We start from the raw sequence: 22,215 nt of genomic DNA, 5'->3' as shown, positions 1-22,215 counted from the left end.
CTGGCGCCGGGGACACCACGGCGACAGTCGTCGCAATTGTTATAAACGCCAGCCCGGCCATCGTCGCCTTCATCCATCCCGTCGGTCCCACCATCACGGCATCCGTTGCAAGTTCTCGCGCAAAAGAGACACAATGACGCGTCGGTGCTGCTCTTGTTGTTGGTATTATTATTCCTGAACTGTCTGCCGAAATAATTGTCTACCCCACAAATGTTCGGCCATCCAACCCCCGCAGCCTCCCCCCCATCACCACCACCCCCATCCTCCTCTTCCTCCCCGTATCTCATCCTCATTTTTTTCTTCCTCCTCTTTTTTCTGTTTCTGATTTTCAAATTTGGAGCGGTTCGACCTGTTTTAATGTGAGTGAGTGACCGTGCAAACATCATCATCACCATCATCATCATCACTTTGAATTTTAATGATCATTATCATCACCATCAATATCGTCATCATCATCATCCCTTTGTATTTTAATGTTTACTTTGTTTGTATTATCATTATCATTATTTTTGCTGTCGTAGTTATTGTTATATAGCGAGAGAGAGAGAGAGAGAGAGAGAAAGAGAGAGACGAACGAACGAACCGAGATAACTGACGCAGGTATACTCGAGGATGGCGGCGAAGACCATGACGAAGCAGCTGATGAGGTAGACGTCCACGCTTTTCAGGTAGCTGATCTTCGGCAGGGAGGCGTTCGTACTCGAAATCAGTGTGGCCATCGTCAGGACTGTCGTTATGCCTGCTGGGCGTGTGGTGTGGTTGTTTGTCGCGCGGTGTGGTTGTTTGTCGCGTGGTTGCTTGTTTGTCTTGTGGTGTGCTCCAATCCTCATCATTCTTACCATCACAACAATTTACATTATTCGTCATGTTGTTATTATCGTTGTGTTTATTTAAAATCAAAACGATTATCATTATCGTCGTCATCGTCATGAAATACTGAACCCAAAGTGGTCCTGGCGGGGGCAGAGTCCCTGTGAATCCAGAAGGAGATCCATGAGAGGACGACGATGAGGCTGGCGGGGATGTAGATGTGGATGACGTAGTAGCCCAGGCTTCGCTCCAGCAGTATGTCGCACGCTAGTCTGGAATATTCCCCTGCAGACCATGTTGATGATGACGATGATGACGATGATGGTGATGATGATGATGGTGTCTACGGTGTTACAAGTACAAACATACAAACACAAACAGAAAACAATACAAATGAAACAAACATACAAACAAACAAACATATGAACGTACAAACAAACAAACCGACCAACCAGTGCTTGTGTTGACGATTTTATCTTTGGTTCGATAAGCGGAAAGTCTGTATTGCGGAAGTTGGATGTCGTTGGAGATGTTGATAGGAGAGGAGGGGTGCCATCTATATATGATGTGCCTCATCGAGTAGGCGTCTGATCGTGATGATGACGATGATGGTGGTGGCGGTGATTATGACGATAAATCGTTAAAACAACAAACTAAAGCTTATTTTGAGCAAACCAGCAAACTTAAAAATACATTTCATTGTACAAATGAATGAATGATTGAATGAATGATTATATATGTATAAATAAAGTTTTAGATAAAGTTGAATCTACCAATCTACGACCTGTTGAATTATTATTCAAAAAAGTAATAACAACAAATTGGGGAATTATTTTTAGTAAAACCTGCATATATAAATAAATAAATGAATGAATAAATGAAAGAAAGAATGAATGAAAGTGTGAATGAAAGAGTGAATGAAAGAATGAATGAAAGAATGAATGAAAGTACTCACAACTTTCCACTTCCAGAGAGCAGATTTGTGAGTCGAGTGGGAAGTAAGAGAGGTCCATCTTGCATATGGCTGTAACTGTTAATCTGCGGATGCATGGATGAATGCATGGATGAATGCACGGATGCATGGATGAATGCATGGATGAATGAATAGATAGAAAATAGATACTCGACCTAACACAAACCAATGCACCAACCCAGCAAACCTCTGAGCAAGCGGATCACAGACGACAAACCGACCTGCTCACATAAACATACATCAGCAACCAAACCGGAGAGATGCCCAAATGCATGATTCGATACGAAACGAAATTTTATTCCCCTCTAGTGAATTCATACATGTGCACATAACACACAGATTTCAATATGTTTTTCCATTTATAAAAATTTGAAAATTTATTTTTACACTGCATTCAAAAACGAGGGTAGGTACTTACATTCATTCACAAACACACACACATACACAAACAAACACACATACATACATACACAAACACACACACACAACAGCACGCAAACAAAGACACAAACACAGACACATCTGATCATATGTAAACATGCTTATGCACACTTGAACGAGCTCAGACCCATTTGCACCGTGGAGGCACGTCTTATTAGGAATGAATGATCTCACAATCAGTCAATCAATCATGCAACCAAACAATCAACCAGCCAACCAACTAACTAACCAACCAATCAATCGACCAGCCAGTAACCAACCTCAAACTCAAGGTGACCCATCCTGTATGCTTGATCCTCAGGAAGGCATTCTTCGTAGTTACGGCGTGGAAGTTGGCAGATTTTGCATTTGCGAAGAATGTGTCGGGCCACCAAATTGTTTCTAACATCTCGTTGCTGATGCACAACTCATCTTCAATTTTTCCATCGTCGTCATCATCTTCTTCCCCATCATCTTCCACCTCTTCCTTCAACTTCTCAAACTCCAGTCGCTTATCTTGCCACAACTGACGAAAGTAAAACTCCAACGTAAAGTCCTGGGGTTGGTTCAACATCGCACGTCTTAAAATCATTTGAGAACATTCCAAAATCGAATAAAATTTGAAAAATATAACCACATAGAAATGGCAACAACAGAAACATGGATGGGATTTGTTTGCAGATGTGGATGGATGGATGGAAGATTGTTTGGAGAGGTGAGTGCAGATTATAATGATGTAGTGAGGAGTGCGTGAGAAATAAAATAAACAAAGGAATGAAAGAATGGAAAAGAAACAAATAAATGACAAAATGGATGAATAATGAAATGAAGGGGCGGATGAATGAAATCCTAACTTATCATGGAAAGTCACATCTTTCAGATTAAAAGCAGGCAGTGATTTATGGAGAATTAATGCATTGTTGGTCCTCCCCTACACTCGTCTTTTTATCATTCGTTCATTCGTTCATTTATTAACTATATCATTCATTCATTCATTCATTCGTTCATTTCTTTATTTACCGGTTACTTAATTCAGTTATTCAGACAGTTATTAATTTGTATTTTATTATTTTAAATGTGTATTCACTTGTTAATTTTGCATTCAATTAGGATTTTTTGATTACTTGAGCATTCGCAGAGCGTCCTTTATAAAACCGACATTTTCTGAAAGGTGCATTTCAGAATGTACAAAATAATCGCCTGCTGCCAGTCTGGATTCACCGCCATGCCGCAGACCAATGAACATTTTTGTCTTTAAAAATTTGTCTTCATTAAACAAAATTTGTTTCTAACTTTTTTTCATGTGAATCTAACGATATTTTTCGTCTCTACATTTTTTGGTTTATTTTAACACGGAATCATTTTTTAATGACTTCATTTAATCAACCAACCAACCGACCAGCCAACCAACCAACCAACCAACCAGCCAACCAACCAACCAACCAACCAACCAGCCAACCAACCAACCAACCAACCAACTAACCAACCAACCAATCAACCAGCCAACCAACCAACCAACCAGCCAACCAACCAGCCAGCCAACCAACCAACCAACCAACCATATTAGCTTCGGAAACAGAACTGACACTCAAAATCGTCAAAGTTATGCTCACTTCAACTGGATCCCCTGCAGAAACAACAACATTAATAATAATGTAATGTAACGAATCATTTCCTGGGGACGATGATGATGATAATTTTAATAATAATGATAACAATTTTGTTGGCGTGAATGATGACATCAATCATTCCCAAGCAATCAGCAGAACAAGCAAGCAAAGAAGCAAGCAGCAGAACAACTGACCGTGGTAGTTTGGTCTCAGCCTCTTATCGTAGCCCCACGTCAGCCTCTCCAGCAATCTGTTTGCGTTGTTGTTGTTGTTTTTATTACTTTTATTCCTCGTTCGAATTTTTCATCATTTTTACGAATTAATATTAATTTTTATCACCAGCAAATTTACCGCAGCTGCTGATGAGCAAACGTTTGAAAACTTGTTCTAGTTCCGATATTTTGAAGTTTAAAAATTTACTATTCGAAGATTGCAACAAATGAATTGAAGATACGGCGTAGCTAATTGATTGATTGATTGGTTGATTGATCCATAAAAGAAAAAAACTTAATGGAGAAGATGTCAATTTCCCAGCCATAACAGCTGAGGCTTTCAGTTCGGATGTGAACGATGAACATGAAGATTTAACGAAGTTCTCGAAATCGTTGAACACTTATTTCAACAAAGAATTTGGATCAAATTTCAACAATGCATTAGCGAACCAGCCGGTGATGTTTCCATTATGAAGGGACAGTTGAAGACACGTCGTCTTGCAAAATATCCGATCGTCATCAAATGGCATTAAAACCGTCCAATGCAAAAATAATTTTAACAGACAGCCTTCCAAGCTAACATCTTCAACATATTTTCACGATACGCCTTCTCTTAAATCATCATCACTACCAACATCATCATTATCATCACCACCACCAACAACAACATCATCATCATCACCGCAGAATATTTAATTGAATTCAAACCTGGAGACGCCGGCACTTGCTCCTCGGAAATATTTATGGTGATGATTATGATGGTGATGATGATGTTGGTGATCACGTGGTGATGATGGTGATGATGGTGGTGGTGGTGGTAGCAATGATGATGATGATGATGATGATGGCAAAGAATGTTTGAAAGTTTTGATTTTAAATACATTAGTCCCTTTGGGAAACAAGAAGGGTGGGAAGAGAACATATGGAGGTGATGATGATGATGAAGATGATGATGATGAAGAAGAAGATGGTGGTGATGATGATGATGATGATGATGATGACGATGGTGATGGGGCATATAATAATGCAACGCTTGGTTTTACTGAGATAATCTCCTGGTTGTTGAGATTGTTGTTGATGATGTTGTTGATGTTGATGATGTTGTTGTGGTTGTTGTGGTTGTTTGGAATGTTCAATGAATTATTAACTAGATCTATTGCAGAGTAATTTATTAATTCATGTTGCTGTTGTTGTTGTTGTTGTTGGCGATGAACTAACTCAAGTGGGATAAGATAAAAGTAAAGTTGTTGCTGATGATGTTGTTGTTGATGATGTTGTTGTTGTTGATGTTGTTGTTGATGCTGATGTTGTTGATGTTGTTGTTGTGGTTGAAATTGATGTTGATGATGAATACTTTCCACAGGGTACCATGTTGTAGATGGTGGCACGATAACAATTGCTTCATCTAATATGGAAATATGATCTGCTGATGATGATGACGACGACGAAGATGATATTGGTGATGATGACGATGATGATGATGATAGTTGCAACAACGGATTGATTTGGGGTGGCTTCTTCATGACAATGAACTTGTTCGGCCCATCAGTGAATCCTGTGTGCCAGTTCTTTGATGTGTTGTTGTGGTTGTTGTTGTTGTTGTTGATGTTTGTATTCTTATGAAGATGATGTTGTTGCTGATGTTGTTGTTGTTGTTGTTGTTGATTAAACTTCGACATGCGCACATCTCTTTGGACTATCTGTCGGCATCGACCATGTTCAAGTTTGAGTTGTGAATCATCAAATAATTGATGGATGGGATGGTTTCTATCGAAGTTGCTGTTGTTGTTGTTGTTGCTGATTTTTTTAATCTTTTTGACGCTGCGTCTGTAGTGTATGGATTTGTATAATTTGTCGCTCACTCCCAAACGAAGTGTTGAAGTCAAACATCTTTGCGGTGATTGCTCGTGCTCTTTTTGATGTTGATGTTGTTGACGCGACTGTTGTTGTTGTTGTTGTGATCCATGTTGTTGTTGTTGCTGTAATTGATAATGTGATTGGTGTTGTTGTAGTCCATGTTGTTGTTGTTGTTGTTGAAGGGATTGATGATGTGATTGGTGCTGTTGTTGCTGTTGATGTTGTTGTTGTTGTTTAAGTTGTGATTGCTGATGTGATTGGTGTTGTTGTTGAAGTTGTTGTCGTCGTCGTTCGCTGCGATCCAAAGCTCTTGAATGCTCATCAGACCGCTCCCTGCAATGCATTAGCGATTTCGTCGACATTTTGTTTATTTTTTCAAATTCGTATTCATTCATTCATTTATTCATTCATTCATTCATTCATTCGTTTATTCATTCATTCATTCTCCACTCGTTCATTCATTTGTTTATTTCACTCACTCAAAAACTAAAATTAATACAGCGCTTAATTTTGTTATGGAACGAACGACTGAAAAGAAGGTCAAGCAATAAATCTAGGTCAAGTTTCTAGCTTTACTAACATTTGACAACATTGTTTTCGTAACTGAGTGTGTGTGTGCGTGCGTGTGTGTATGCGTGTGTGTATGCGTGTGTGTGTGTGTGTTTGTACACGTGCCTTTGAATACGTCAGGTATTCGAAATGCATCTCATCCGTCTTCAGACCACTGTACGTGATTATCTGAAGAGGCAAAAACATTCCTTCAATCAACCCACTTCAAATATCTTGTGTTGCGTGTGAAGCGAATGACCCGCACTTAAATGGGTCCTGTCACGTAATCGACTTTGACCTCGTGACCTCTGACCCGACTTGACATAGTTTAATTTAAATGAAGCCATTATATAGAGTCACCGTGTTTTTTCCTGAGAAAAGAGGGAAAGAAAAAATTTGTCTCACACACAAACACACACATACATATACATACTAACATACATACATACAAACAAACATACACACATGCATACATACACACACACACAAACTCACACACACATAAACACACATACATGTATGGACATTACTTGGAGAGATGTTTTCAGAAGAAAACATCTCCAACATATTTCTACGATTCGTTCCTCTTTCTTGCTATTCATAATATCAGCAACACAAATAATATTAATAATAATTTATAGCAATGATCATCGTTCTGTTGCAAACCATACACACGTTCACACACACACACACACATTCACACACATACAACACACAAACAAACAAATATTCAACACACACTTACACATACACACATGCATTCCACGCACATACACGGCACACGTCTGTACTTTCGATGCCATATTTTTCAATGGAAAACTTAATTCACTTTCTGAGCGCCATTCATCAACCTTGTCAGATGTCTTCACATCCATTGACCAACTGACAGACTGGCTGACTAGAGCGGAAGTTTCATGGAGGATTTTTTTGAAAGGAGATGTTGATCCTCTCATGTTTTGCATCAAGTCCCAACACAACACGGCTCTAATCCCCTCTCATTCACTCACTAACACTCATTCATTCACTCACTCACTCACTCAATCACACACTCATTCATTTATAACTATATGCGGTAGAAAAACGTTTGGAGCAAATTTATTTAGTTAATTTATCATGCGACTGTTCACGTTGGTGATTTGTTTTCTTTTTAAAATTTCTCACTTGGTTCATTCAAGATACATTACTTGTGTGAATGTGTATGTGTGTGTATGTGTGTGTGTGTGTGGTTCCAACACGACGCACGAACGCAGCAAACAAGTTGAGTTGCATACTACATACACCCACAAGGCCTCCTTTCAAACACACACGCACACACACCCACACACGCACACCCACGCACACACACGCACACACACCCACACGCTCACCCACACGCACACACACACGCAAAGCACCCATACTGAAGAAGAAAGAAAATCAGTGCAATTACGTCACTGCTGACGTCAGAAGTGCAAATTTTGATGGATGGCGTGCATGTACGTGTGACCAAAAGACTGACTGGCTAACATTGGATGGTGAAGATAATGATGATGGTGATGATGACGAAGATGATGATGATAAAGTAGATGGCGTAGAAATAATAATAATAACAATGTTGACGATGACGACAGCAATAATATCGCTAAGAAGCACAGAAATAAGAATGAAACTAGAATTAATTTATCAAGATGAATTTTTAAAGCATTCGTAACGCTGTCTGTCAACTTTTTCAATTGGAAGTTTCACGTGATGTGATTGCGATGTGACGATGTGTGGTGGTGTTATATGGTGATTTATGGTCCCACTCAACCGGCCGTAACGTACGTAGTTGGACATCTCAACAAAATTAAGCACCGTTCGAACATGTATGCCACTGTTACAAATTCTCTCATGTTTTCCTAATTCATGGAAGCCTGAATAGTGCTGCCCAGACTGCAAACATGCATTCATGTATTCGCGGGAAGTTGGATGAAAAATAGAATGCGCGCACATCTTTCTGAATTGTATTTCTATCCCCCAAGAGATGAAGGGCTCTTGAATTTTCAGCAAGCGTATAGTAGATCAAGTTTGTTGATTTTTTCACATTTATGCAGGCTCGACATGAAAATGAGATTGACTGCCAAAAAATTTTAAAATCCAATTGATTCTAAAAAATTTATGAAATTTCAATTAAACAAAAGTAAAACTCACATTTTTTTACAAACATTTTAAAAATTTCAAAATGGTTGTCTAGTAAAAAATATAAATATGAACAGAAAGACGCTCACGTTGTGAGGTTTGCCCTGGAGGTGGGCGGGAATTGAAATTTGTTCCCAATTCTCGCCCATTTTTTTTCTTATTCCCGAATCTCCCCGGATTCCCAGTTATGACAACGTTCACGAAAATTTTCATTTCCTCTTTTCCAACTCCCTCCCTCCCGTTTTCCATTTTCAAAATTTTTAAATGCCAAAAAAACAAAATTTTTGTAAAATGGAGATTTACTTCGGTATGGGCGTCCTCATTCTCACCTCTAGTCTGGAGATCCGCCTTGAATTTTGCATGTGATTGAGAAGTAGTCAGAGAAGGAGGTAAAAAGTTCCAGAGAAAAGGGCCAGAAAAAGCAAATGCAGATTTAGCAAAAGAGTTAACAAGAAGTGAGAACTAAAAGACGATCGTAAACCGGGACATTTAGGCTCAATTAATATATCTGATAAGTACTCAGAAAAGAAATTTAAAACCACGTCCACGTTCTACGCCCTACCCAATAATCTGCACGTGCAAAATTTCAAGTCACTTGGGTCGGTTGTTTTTGAGTCTATGTAGATCAAACAAACTCACAAACAAACAAACAGACACACTGACTGACTGACACACAAACAATCACACAAACGAAAGAAATCAAGCAAACATTTAATTTTTTATATGTAGATGAAATTACTAAAGAAAGGTACCTTTTTATAATTGAACTCTCTTTAACATCCTTTCCCATAAAAATGAATGTTGTTGTTGTCGCTGCTGCTGTTGTTGTTGATGATGTCACAAATGATAATGTTGTTGTTGTTGTTGTTGTTGTTGTTGCCACGAACAATAAATTCCAAAAAAATATTACCATGGAAAGTAAAATAGGTGATGACGATGATGTCATTCTTAATCCATATAAACTACAACACGTGTATGTAATCTCTAAAGTAACATTAAATTTTAAAGCTGATGTCTTGTGATGGATTGAATTCACGCCTTCACATGTTTGTGTATACCTGTATTTATGTATGTATGCATGTATTTGTGTGTTTGTTTGTTTGTTTGCACGGTTAAAGGGTTAGGGTTAGGGTTAGGGTTAGTAAGTGTACTCTCCTCTGTTATAAATTTGTCAGTAACAAATCAATGCGAACGTTTTCATGCTTAGACAGCTTGCATCATCATCTTCGTCTTCATCATCTTCTTCTTCTTCACGATCGGTTTGTGAAATATTAATTTAAATTATTACTTCACTGTCCTCAGAGCCATCATTGAAAATTTGAAACCATCAGATACATACGATTGCTGGTGGTCATCATACATTCGTACATTCTGCGGGCTTGACGAACTATTTATGTACTGTACACATGTATATGTGTATCATGTATACATTCTTTTCTTAAAATTTGTCTTTACATTTTTTATCATTATAGTTTAATAAATTCAATAAATATCCATAAATCATCATAATTGATTGGCATAATTCAATGCTTCCGCACGAACTTATGTCATTAAAAAATGATACGAGTATAAAAGTGTTGCTTGGTGTTGTATTTGCAATACAATTTCAAATTGGTCAGAAAGATTCTCTCTTCATCTTCATGTTGTGTTGTTTGTTGTTGAGTTATTTTGCTTATTCTCAAATGCAAGACTTTCAAGATCTGAAGCGAAGCACACATACATTTTTTTTCTTCCAACTTATTTTGGCAACAAACTCAGGAGCTGAAGATCCAAGGCAGTATAAGATCAAATGCAACAAAATCAAATGCAACATAGGTATATAACCAAACCACACACATAAATACACGCACACACACACACGCGCGCGCGCGCATACATATACACGTATACATACACACATATACTAGTGTGGACGAAATGGTATGCTTATATTGCGTAAACATGAACATTGAGCGAGCATACAACCAACTCTTACAATCGCGTGCATACAATGACGGCTACATATTATATTGTTAAAATTTTTGATATTTGTATTTATTAGGAGAAGAAAGAAAGGATAAAGAATGAGGTTATAAAATGAGAAAAGAAAAGAGAGAGAGAGAGAAAGCGAGAGAGAGGGAGAGAGAAAGCTAGTTGTATTTTCTTTACCAGTCCCGCATAAATCATTAATTTCATTAAATGCGTGGAGGAGAAAAATATTCAGCATGTTTGACAAGCAGGTAAAGAGAGAATGTTACTCACGTACGCGAGATTATTTCAAAACAAACAATAATTTTTTAAATGATCTAAAGTACTATTAATATTTCGACCCGGTCCATACCGTATAGGACTGTAAAATTTTCTTACCGATCGTTGTATGGCAAACTGTAGAATTTACGATCGAAAAATCTGCAAACCATGTTACGGTAATGACATTTCAGAAATTAAAGAATTTAAAATTTTTATAACCAGATGGCTCTTTGGACGTCGGCAAGGGAAACGTTGCGAGTAAATAAAAATTCGAATCAGCATTTGTTTTCTTTCCGACGTTTGTAGCGAACGGAGCAATCGGTGATTTGAAGTTTTCAGGAAAGTCAATATTTAATCGTGAAAGGAATAGAAATAAATTTAATTTTAAATAAATAGTAGATAATATTTCTTTTATTATTATTTAAATTATTTCTGGAATTTCCATTAAATGACTTTGAGCAAAAAAGAGAGAGAAGAGAAGGAAGCGAGAGAGAGGAGAGAGAGAGATGAAAGGATCGGCCAGATGAAGGCCAACCTGGCCAGGAAAAAACTGATGAAAGTTCGAAGGCTCATCAAAGTTCCGAAAGAAGTGACCAAGAAAAAACTATTAAAAATTAAAGGTAGCAAAGATTTTGCTCTGCGGACCACAAAAATAAAAGCCGACACTCTTAAAAAAATCCTGGCGAAAGAGAAGCAAAGATTTTCTGCAAAAGTCGTAAAAGTACAACACCCGGCCATGACTTTCAGTCGCCGTTGGAAGCTCCTGGAAAGCAACAATCAACTTTTCAATTACGCGCGTTGGCTAGCACTCATCATCGCTTACTGTTTTGTCAACCTGTCTACCTTGTTTTTAGCCGCATACTCTTACTTCATGACCATGTCCGAACCTTACATCTATATGGAAAATTTTGTCAGTTTTGGCAGGGAGCATGGTCAGAATTTGGTTTTTTTTTGCATCCAGTCGGCCATCGTTAGCTTCCACGGTTTCTGTTTGTCGTGCGCGGCTGTTGATGTCGTTCGAAGAAATAATTTGAGATTCTTCGCTATCATGTACCTCATACACTCGGCGATTCATCTGATCTTCCTCTTGATCGTCGCCATTTTCTACATTGTAGCCTGGCTCCACGTCAGACGTTTCATGCAGGTTAGCCGCGTTCAAGTGTTTCATTTTTATTAAATAGAATCCTTAAAGTTCATGTCATGATTAATATCTGCCGAAGCATTTCATCTTAAACATTCAACCAATGAAATTATGAAATTAAAATTGAAAATGATGACATCCTCCTAACTCTCCTTGTAATTTACATTATTGTACAAAGTGGTAAGTGAGAAATATCAAAAATAATATTTATATTCATCACTGTTTAAAAATATTTCAACGAATGGTCATCTTGACAGCTGTTAACTTTCCCAAACGTTAGAACGGCGATTATTTGTACGACCCGCTGAGGTTGTACACCGAGGAGCAAGATATCTTCATAAGCATCAACGAGTTTCAAATGAAGTACGGTTGCTGTGGGGTCAAAAGCTACCTGGATTGGGCCAGGGTCAGGTGGTGGACAGGTGGTGGTCTTTACTAATTATTATTTTTATTTAAATGCAAGTACTTTTGATTATTCACTAATCAAATAATTTTATATTTTATTCCATTTATAATCCAGGAGAGTACAGCCAAGTGAAAAAAATTAAATATATGTTCAAAGTGCCATTCAGCTGTTGCGATCAGGATCTGGTGCGAGCTGGCACGTGCATCTGGTTCGCTCAGGTCCGTTACAATTTGTTATTAGATCAATGTAATATGCATGGACAACAATACATTTCAAATAATTTAATTTAAAAATAATTCTCAATCGAACCTTATAAATAATATTATACAATACAAAAGTTTATCAGATTAATAATATCAACTGAAGTAAATAAAAATATTTTTAAGTCGACGATTGACCTGACGATAAATAGACACGGATGCAGAGGTCAAGTCAAAGAGTTTCTAAAGAGCGAGTTATTTGTGAAGATGGTGCTGCTCGTTGTGATGACAGTCTGCCACATCATATGTTTCGTCTTTCTCCTACCATCGGTTTTGAACCTACCCCACATGGAACTTCTGATTTTTAGACCACCCCCTCCGAAACCAAGAGACAAGGACAAAGAGAGACTTTGGATAACAAACACTTTGGCCCAGTTATTCTCAAAATCTCCAACTGCCGTCCGAACCACTGAAGCCCAAAAACTGGCGGCAGCCCAACAAACGCAGCAAACAAATGCAGTGGCTAATTTGACGGGTGCAAAGGCGTTGGTGATGAATTTGATCCAAGATAGAGAGAAGCTGGATGATTTGAGGCATGACTTCAAGGAACGCCAAAAAGCGAAAGAAAGAGATTTGTTTGTTAAAGATATGAGGGAGGCCAAGTTTGTTGACAATAAGAGCAACTCAGGCAACTACAACTTTCGTAACTTTACTTCCAATAATTTGGAAGTTAATACTAGCAAGCATAAGTACGATGTAAATAATGACGCTTGTTTGATACATTTTGATGATAGCACAATAAATTTCAACTTTGGCCCAATTACTTGCAAAAATAATCTTTCGCCACAGAACCGAAACGAAATGAACGAAAAATATGACTACAGACGACACTTTAAAACCACCAAGAGCAAACGAACGACATCGCAAATTCCAAATTCGAGCGAGTTAGTTGAAGTTTATAAGAACAACTTAAATACGAACATCTGCTGTAAATTTGCCAAGAATCAAAATGCCAGTTTCAATAGTGCACAAATTTACGTTAGCGGTGAAGCGGTTAACAGTCAAAAAGTAGAAAACTACGAGAAAACATTCGAAAATATTCTCAACTGTTATGAAACTACCAAACCAACTCTTTTGGAAACACCATCCCTAACAACAGCTGCATTAAAAACCCCACCAATATTAAAACATAAAAATTTTCGGATGTTTTAACTATGATCATGGTGTCTGAGACCGTTATTAAAAACTAATTAACTTCGAAAAACTTTCCAATCAAGAAGAAAAATATAACGGGAAAATGTCAAAGACAGCTCAACCTACCGGGGTCATATCAACCACACATTTTCATGGTCAACAACAATACATATTTTTCTTATTGAAATGATGATTCATTATTGATTATTACTATTCACTCTAATTAGTATTCTCTCCAGAAAATAATAAATAATGTGTAACGTAAAATATTTCATTTTAATGTAGTAAATTTATAAAATTTGTAAATTTTTACGAGTAAAAAACTTGTTATCAGGCACGTTGCAATCGCTTTAATATGTATAAAATAATTTTGTAAAATGAAATATGGCTGCTATTTAAACTTAAAGCAAATGAATAAATTAATATGCGAAAGTTTGAAGAATTATAAAAAGAGGTAATAAAAATCCAGACGTTTTTCATATATCGAAACTTGAATTGACCAAATAGTTATCGTTATGTTTTAGTGAGAAGACGCACAGGAGTTCAATTTACTTTAAGGGCAGAGTGCCAGATAAGGAAGACCATACATAGTAGAGCGAGTTACATGTTCCTAGATAAAACTTATCTAATAACAAGAAGGACATGGGTTAAGAAAAGATCTTCTTTATTCTACGCAAAGGTTAAAAGGTTGAAGGTCAATTACACTCTTCTAAAGTTCAGAGGATTCAACAGATCGCACAAACATCGTAAATGAATACGTGCTAAACGACGTATCGCACACGAAACGTGATAGGCGGGGATCTTTTTGTCCCATTCGAACCCGGTTTCTGCGAAACAGCAGCAGGCGACCTTAACCATTAGACCATCAAACCATCGCGTGGATGAAAGTAGGAACATAACGGTAATTCTCTTTAATCTGAGGGTTTGCAAGCGATGTTTTTATTGTAATAATTAACAATAAGTAAAATAAAAATATTTGCAGCAAACCGAACAATAGACGACCGATTTCAGCAATGATTCTAGCTAAACACTAATGATTACAAAAGCTTTCCATACGATATATAACAAAGATTGAATGCTCAACATCAATTTAAATACAAAAAAAACATTTGGGTGTTTAGGTTCTCTAAGTTTTACAATCTCCGGGATGATTTTAGCAAGTTAAATGGCGATTCAACCGGAGAAATATTCTCATTAAATATTTTGTTGCCGCGTTTACGATCTGCACTCATTAAATTTCGGTTGTTCATTCATTGATCATGTGCTGTTTCCATTTTTCATTTTATTGATTTATTTTATTTTTTCTCAATTATAATTTAATTGTTATAATTAATTATAATAATTATTAATTATTATTGTTTATTTAATTTTATTTAATTAATAAATAATATTTATTATTTATATTTAAATCTGTACAACTTTGTACTACTTGCCTACTTTACAAGTTATGAATAAATTTTAAATTATTTATACTTTTTTATTTAATTATATTATGTTGGTAAGCTAGGAAAAAACTGCTAAAATAAAAGGTAGTGGTGAGAACAACTAAAATAAAATAACAATCTTACTTAAGGCATTAATGATAAGGATAACCGATAACTCAACAACATAATCATAATTTAATAGACTACACTCTACTATAATAGTTTATTTTATTCAGTTAAATTTCTATGAGATGAAGTTAGTTTGTTAGAATTAGTAAGACTTTGGTATTTGAGGTTCTTGCAATAAATGCTGATTACGATGGGAAATATAAATAAATAAAATAGAGACATAACATATGATGGGCTTTTGGTTTAACTTTAGAGGCTCAATGATATGTATGTTGCATGTTATGTTAAGTTAAAAAATATAGATAAGATCAACTGCCTTAAGACTTCAGGGGGTAATTGTCCAGCTGAGAAGAGGATTAGCCATCTTTTTTAGAGCAGTTGTCCAACTAATTAAGGAATAACCATCTTTAAGGGCAATTATTAAAACAAATGGAGACTGAACATCTGTAGGCCCATAACATTTAATATAAATAATTATTATATAAAGTTAGTTGATAAATATTAAATTAATTGTTTATTAAATTATGTCTTCAGCACTCTACAAAGATATCAGCTGGTCGTCAACGAACACACGGTGTATGCAAATATTCAAAGTTCAAGTAGAGGCAGATAGTTAGAGTATGATCAATTGATTAGCCTGTAAATTTTTTTACTAATAGTTTATAGTTTATTGTAAATTGTTTATTCTCTCTTATTTTGATTTTTCAATAAATTTGTTTCAATAATCAAAATAGGGATTTTCGAGAAATAAAATATAAATAAATAAATAAGTTAGTAAATAAATTGATGAAATTTTAAATAAAATGGCTGTCATTGTGAGTATCAGAAATACTTTTCCAAATATTCTTGATTTGACAAGACCAGGTTTAATTAGGAGAGAGATAGAAAGAAAGGGAGAGAGAGAGAGAGAGAGAGAGAGAGAAAGCACATTAGTGACTAATATGAAATAAAAGATGATCTTATCAAATGCAATTTATATATTTTTTAATAATTAAATATTTAACTTGTTGGCTCTAAATTTGAAGATGTATAATAATTTTGTTGAAGTTTTTAACATCAAACACTTATATTGAATAGTAATAAATACATTTATTTTCAAATTTATAAAAATACTTGAATACATTTCTAATTATTTCCGACTAATAATAATTTCATCTAACCATTTTATTCTCTTTCCAGGAAATGAGGCAGAAACACTGTGCTGCAATGCCTGCCAATCCAAATTGTTATGGAAGTTTTGGCCAACCGAGTGTCAATCAAAATTTTGTTTATGTTGGGAATGTTGAAAAAGATGAAGATGGCAGCGTGGAGTTATCGACCATCTACGGGCCGTGGACGCTGGAAGAGGACATCTTTCGGAGGCGTTTGAAATATTTCTTCATGAATCCCTATGAAAAGTTCCAGGCGAGATCTCGAATTCCCTGGAAGATGTTCATCCAGATCCTCAAAATTGTTATCTTCACCTACCAAGTTGGAACATCTTTCTATTGCTATTGTTGTTATTATTATTATTGTTACTTATTTTTTTATTCTGGTTCATAAATTTTCAAAAAGCCTGTTATAATTGAAATTTAAAACTGGTTGATCGCTTAATGAATGTTCGGAATGAGGACTCTTGCATATGAACGTAGTAAGGGGTGTGGAATGAAATTGTACAGTGAAAACAGTTAATAGATTTTGGGTCGTTACGTTCCTTGCACATTGAATTCATGGAGACGACCAACCTGGCCCTGAAGCACCTCTATCTGAAAGATTGGACGACCTCTTACGAGACCATGCCCTACCCCCCGTCCATGGGCAAGATGGCTTGCTACACCGACCAGGAGTTCTTCCAATCCGTTGATTTCATTCTCAACAGGGTCTCTATAACTTTTCCTTCCTTTTACTTGTTTCACTCTCTTGTTTGTTCAACATTTTGGATGTTTAAAATTTGTTGGAACTTTTTTTGTAACGAGCTCGGTATTAAAATTGATTTCAAGTTGGTTTCAACTCACTAGTTTCACATCCCATCCACCTGACAGTACAATGAAACAGAGTCGATTGCGATCGGAAACTTCAGTCCAGCACAAGAAAATGGCACGACGCCCCCCGTGGAGATGTGCGTCCACAAGTACAAGGAGGGTGTCATCTGGGCCTTCAATCAGACCTTCATCTTCGACTCGAGGGTCATCAAAGGTTCATCTCATTTGCTCACAAATTTATTCAGCCAATGAGATATCTATGAATCAGATATTTGCCTGTTTTTAAGCTTCAGTTCACTTTTCATTCATCTATGCCAAATCGTTTGTCATTTTGTAATTCATTCGTTACGTGCGAATCATTAAACGTAGAAATTGATAGAGTAAATAAATAGATGATTATTGTGAATGAATGAATGAATAAATGAATGAATGATATGTGCTCAGATTGCTTCAAAGTGATGCCCGTGTTTGATCCGCCGAGCAATCTTTCAGTTTACAACATTGAGAAGTTCCTTGAGTCAGTCAATAGGACCATTAATTTTGACAGGTTGGTTGATGGGCCAGTTGGTCGGTATACTCGTTGGTTGTGGGACTATTAAGATTAATTTTATCAAGAAGTTATACATCTTTATGTAAATCGTTGATGTGAATATATGAAAAAATATTGTTTGGTTGTTTTAATCATTTGATCAATTTATCAACCAATCAGTCAGTCAATCGACCAGCCAATTAATCATTGAATCATCCAACCAACCGCAGCTTGATCCGCATTACCTTACATTTCAACTTGAACACAGTTCATTTGAAATCGTTACATCGCTCGTCAGACCCTGACTGCTTCCTGTTGAATGTTCGAGTTAGTTAGTTAGCCAGGTGTCGTTTCGTTTGTGCTGGTGTGTGCGTGTGTGTTCTCTCATATGTTTTGTAGCGTGTCTGTCAGCTGCATATGCTTCTGCTGTTAAAATTTTCATCTCCTCTCATTTATTAGGTTAGTGCGAAAACAACGTCAGCTTTGCGATATTTATTTTTTCGACACAAAATTTTTAAATTGATTTTATTCGATATAATAATTTTTTTATTTATTTCTCTATCCAGTTTATATTAAATGTTTGTTGAACATTCCACTGTGTTTGTTTCTGAGCGTAGTTTAAAATGAAGTCACAGTGCGATTGTTGTTTCGTGAGTTGTTTCAAGGCATAATACGGGCATAATGCATCAGCCACAACTCGTCATATTGTTGAAGCACAACGAGATGTGAGTGTTTTTGGGCGTATCACGTAAAGTTGGTTTGAAAATTTCGCACTTGTAAGGATGCGGTACTTCTCGTACTCGCAGCGTGGAAGATGCAGACTGCTCTGTGAGGTTGGCGGCGGGAACTGAAGGCAACTATTGAAGCAAACCCAGCCCAAATTACTCGAAGTTGCAGAAGAACTCAAGTCACCCACACAGCAGGAGTTCGTCTTTTAAAGCCACTTGTCCAAGTCAACTAACTTGATGAGCAGATGGCGCACATAGATGTTGAACGAAAGTCAGAAAAACTTGGTCAAACCTCTCACGAACATTACTCCAAAACTGAAGACGCCACAAAAAGCTTTCTTACGGCATCTCGCCTCCAGAACCACTAATTGTCGTATTGTCGCTGACATCAACGAACTTGTTGCTTGTTGGCAGATGAGCGTAGGTTGCAATGGTTTTTATTTTGATTGAACGCCTATTGTAGAAGTTATCCTATTTCGGAGGGGGCGGTATGAAACGGGCCTTATTCTTGCACTGACCTACGTAATGTATCTATAGTTCATTTTCAGCCAACATTATTGAATCATAGCATTCACCACTACCATCATCATCATCTTCACACAGATCCTCTTTGATAATTCGGAGCACAGCGGTCAGATGCTATTGTTGCTTGAAACTTATGTGAATGATGTTACCTGCAAGGGGGATGTTCTCTTTGATCAAGGTGATCTTTCTTTTTTGTTTGTTGGTTCATAAGTTTGTCCATATATTTGTTCATATTTTAGTTAAGTTTTTTTCGTTTAATTTCGTTTGTTCATTTGTCTTTGTTGCTAAAACGTTTTGTGTGTCTTGTTTTCAGCATAGCTAAATTTCGTGATTCAAGTTATTTATTAACGGATGGAACATCACTGTTAACCATGAAAATTCAATTCAAGATCATCACCATCACCGCCCTCTTCATCATCATCATCATCACCACCACCGTCCAGGAGTCGACATCTCGGAGGTCTTCTCATGGATCTTCAACGGCATCGTCCTCATCATCTGCTTCGTCAGCTCCATCCTTTGCCTCAGGTCTTTCCATAGAGCTATTGTCCTTAAGAAGGTCTTTCCATTCATTCACTTCATTCATTCTTTCTTCCTACATTCGTTCGTTCATTCATTCATTTGATTGAAGTATCTTAATCAGTTATTATGTTAAAACATCCAATCCAATTATGTATTTATCGTTACTCGCGTTCACTTGATTGCACTTACTCACCCCTGTAAGCATAAACATACGCACGCATTCATGTACGCACGCACACGCATTCACACACACATACACGCATACTTACACGTAGAGCCCAACATCTCGCACACGCAGGACACAGTTAAATTTTTTGAGACGAACTACCCCTCAGTCATTGAGGTAACGTGGTCGGACAAGATGGACTTCGTGGACATGTGGTACATCCTCATCATCATCAATGATCTTCTGACTGGAGCTGGATGCATCTGTAAAATTTTCATACAGATGAAGGTCTTCTCCTCTGCAATTTTTCTTTTCTCTTTTTTTTATCTCCCTCTCTTTCTCTTCTTTTCTTCGACGAAGCTTTGACAGTTATGAAAGTGGTTTTAATAATAATAATGATAATCTGAACACACGCACACGCACGCACACTTGAAAACATTGGCAGATGAACACGAACTACGAGATATGTGGCATCCTGCTGGGCACTGGCAGTTTGTTCGCCTGGTTCGGCGTCCTAAGATACCTGGCCATGTTCAAATCATTCAATGTTGGAGTTTTCATTCATCTGTTGCTTGCTTCTCTCAAATATTCACTATTTATATTTATTAATGTTTGTTAATATAACAATTTATTTTATTTAATAATATTTGTTAAAATAGATATTCATTTTGTTAAAATAAATATTTATTTTGTTAAAATAAATATTTATTTATTGTTGAGCATTTGTTTGATTCATGGCGTCAACTTTAAAATGTTATTCACCACCAAGGTATTGATAGTTACATTGAAGCGAGCAGCTCTAAGTGTCTTCCAGTTCTTCATCTGTGCCTTCTTCATCTTCATCGCATTCTCAATATGTGGCTGGATTGTACTCGGTCCCTACCACATCAAGGTTCGCTTCTTCTCCAACCACTATCACCCATCAACCTTCTCTCTCTCTCTCTCTCTCTCTCTCTCTCTCTCTCTCTCTCTCTCTCCTTCTTTCGTTTTCTTTCTATCCCTTTCTTTAAGTTACAAAAAACTGTTTCTGCAAGTTATTCTTATTAAATAAAATTTGTTTCCTTCTCCGTTTAAATTAATTTATTAATGATTTGAAATAATTAGACAACAATTATTATCGCGCTAACCCAAAATAACCACACACACATGTGATGATGCAAGATGCATGATACTTTGTATGCAATACATACATACATACATACATACATACATACATACATACATACATACATACATACATACATACATACATACGTACATACATACACACACATACATACAAATAAACAAACAAACATACACTCACATACATACAAATAAACAAACATACATACACACACACACACACACACATACATACACACACACACACAGTTCCGAGAACTGACGACCTCTTTGGAGTGTCTGTACAGTTTGATCAACGGAGACGACATCTACACCACATTCGCCACCATGAACCAGGTTCATTCCCTCTCTACGTAACTTTCTACGCAAATCTCTTATGGCAGATATTAAATTACAAAATACTTCATTGATATTTCGATTATTTGAATCATGAATAGTAATGAGCACGAATGAATATGTATCTAGGTTGTGTTATTTAAATAAGTGAATGACATGATGAATAAATAATAATGAGCAGGTGAGCACCGGAGTCTGGTTATTCAGCAGGTTGTACCTCTACATGTTCATCTCCCTCTTCATCTACGTCGTTCTCAGCATGTTCATCACCATCATCGCTGACACCTACGATTCAATCAAAGTATATTCTTATAGCGAATCATTTCATTTCTAATTATCATAGTGGTGGCATTCCGTTTTCATAATGTTATTCTCATTCGCAGTTCATTCGGCACTGTTTGGCGAGTTCATATTTAGATATTGCATCGGCCACACTTTTCATTATTCGTTTTGACACCGGCGATACTTTTAATCAAACTTGAAGTCGCCGATACATTCTAGGCTGAAAAAATCGATACCACTCAATACCGATACTCTTGAACGACAAATAAGTGGAAATTTTTTTAAACGAGTTGGCAACATTCATATTTACCCCAAACATTTTCTGTCGTAATTTTACCTACAATGAATATATGTACGATCATTTTCTGCTGAAATAATTTCGTTTGTTGCAATGAATTTTTAAAAGACTGGACAAAAAAACTGTCCTTTTTATTTTGAACAAATCTGGACTCTGCTTTTTTTTGGACTCCAAAATCCGGTTCAGAACAGATACATTCATTTTAACTTCAAATTAAATGGTTCAGATAATTTATCGCTATGCACTCATTTCATCCTATACCTATATTAACTACCGAATTAAAATAATGATGATGAAACAACAGCTGCGTATCTCGTGGCAGCGTTTGAGAAATACAAAAGTATTGCTGTTACAATATAATAGCGCTGTCGCAATCCTGCCAGTTGAACGAATAATTTGTGCATCAGTTAAAAAGAAGCGAGTGAACGATGT

General features: G+C 36.6%; 3 protein-coding genes across 3 annotated transcripts; 2 read left to right on the top strand and 1 right to left on the bottom strand.

Moving 5' to 3' along the window:
- Nucleotides 1-527: 527 nt before the first annotated feature.
- On the bottom strand, nt 528-4,074 carry HELRODRAFT_90241 (hypothetical protein; the record flags this gene model as incomplete). Its single annotated transcript, XM_009031767.1, has 8 exons — nt 528-742; nt 943-1,095; nt 1,263-1,397; nt 1,766-1,848; nt 2,485-2,630; nt 2,685-2,759; nt 3,763-3,830; nt 4,008-4,074. Coding segments are annotated over 8 exons (942 nt in total), but the record flags the coding sequence as incomplete, so codon positions are not given.
- Nucleotides 4,075-11,265: 7,191 nt separating this feature from the next.
- On the top strand, nt 11,266-13,776 carry HELRODRAFT_182008 (hypothetical protein; the record flags this gene model as incomplete). The annotated part of the gene is made up of 4 exons (XM_009031774.1): nt 11,266-11,961; nt 12,239-12,380; nt 12,479-12,582; nt 12,751-13,776. 4 exons carry the CDS (start codon nt 11,266-11,268, stop codon nt 13,774-13,776), a joined length of 1,968 nt encoding a protein of 655 aa, XP_009030022.1.
- Nucleotides 13,777-16,517: 2,741 nt separating this feature from the next.
- Nucleotides 16,518-21,537, top strand: HELRODRAFT_90253 (hypothetical protein; the record flags this gene model as incomplete). Its single annotated transcript, XM_009031771.1, has 12 exons — nt 16,518-16,781; nt 16,979-17,170; nt 17,333-17,486; nt 17,717-17,819; nt 18,032-18,128; nt 19,133-19,232; nt 19,498-19,613; nt 19,875-20,030; nt 20,188-20,289; nt 20,512-20,634; nt 21,117-21,203; nt 21,385-21,537. The coding sequence occupies 12 exons, from the start codon at nt 16,518-16,520 to the stop codon at nt 21,535-21,537; spliced, it is 1,647 nt and encodes a 548-aa protein (XP_009030019.1).
- Nucleotides 21,538-22,215: the final 678 nt, after the last annotated feature.

This window comes from Helobdella robusta, assembly GCF_000326865.2.
Source record: "Helobdella robusta unplaced genomic scaffold HELROscaffold_79, whole genome shotgun sequence".
NCBI classification, from domain to species: domain Eukaryota; kingdom Metazoa; phylum Annelida; class Clitellata; order Rhynchobdellida; family Glossiphoniidae; genus Helobdella; species Helobdella robusta.
This window is presented reverse-complemented; position numbering and strand designations above follow the sequence as displayed.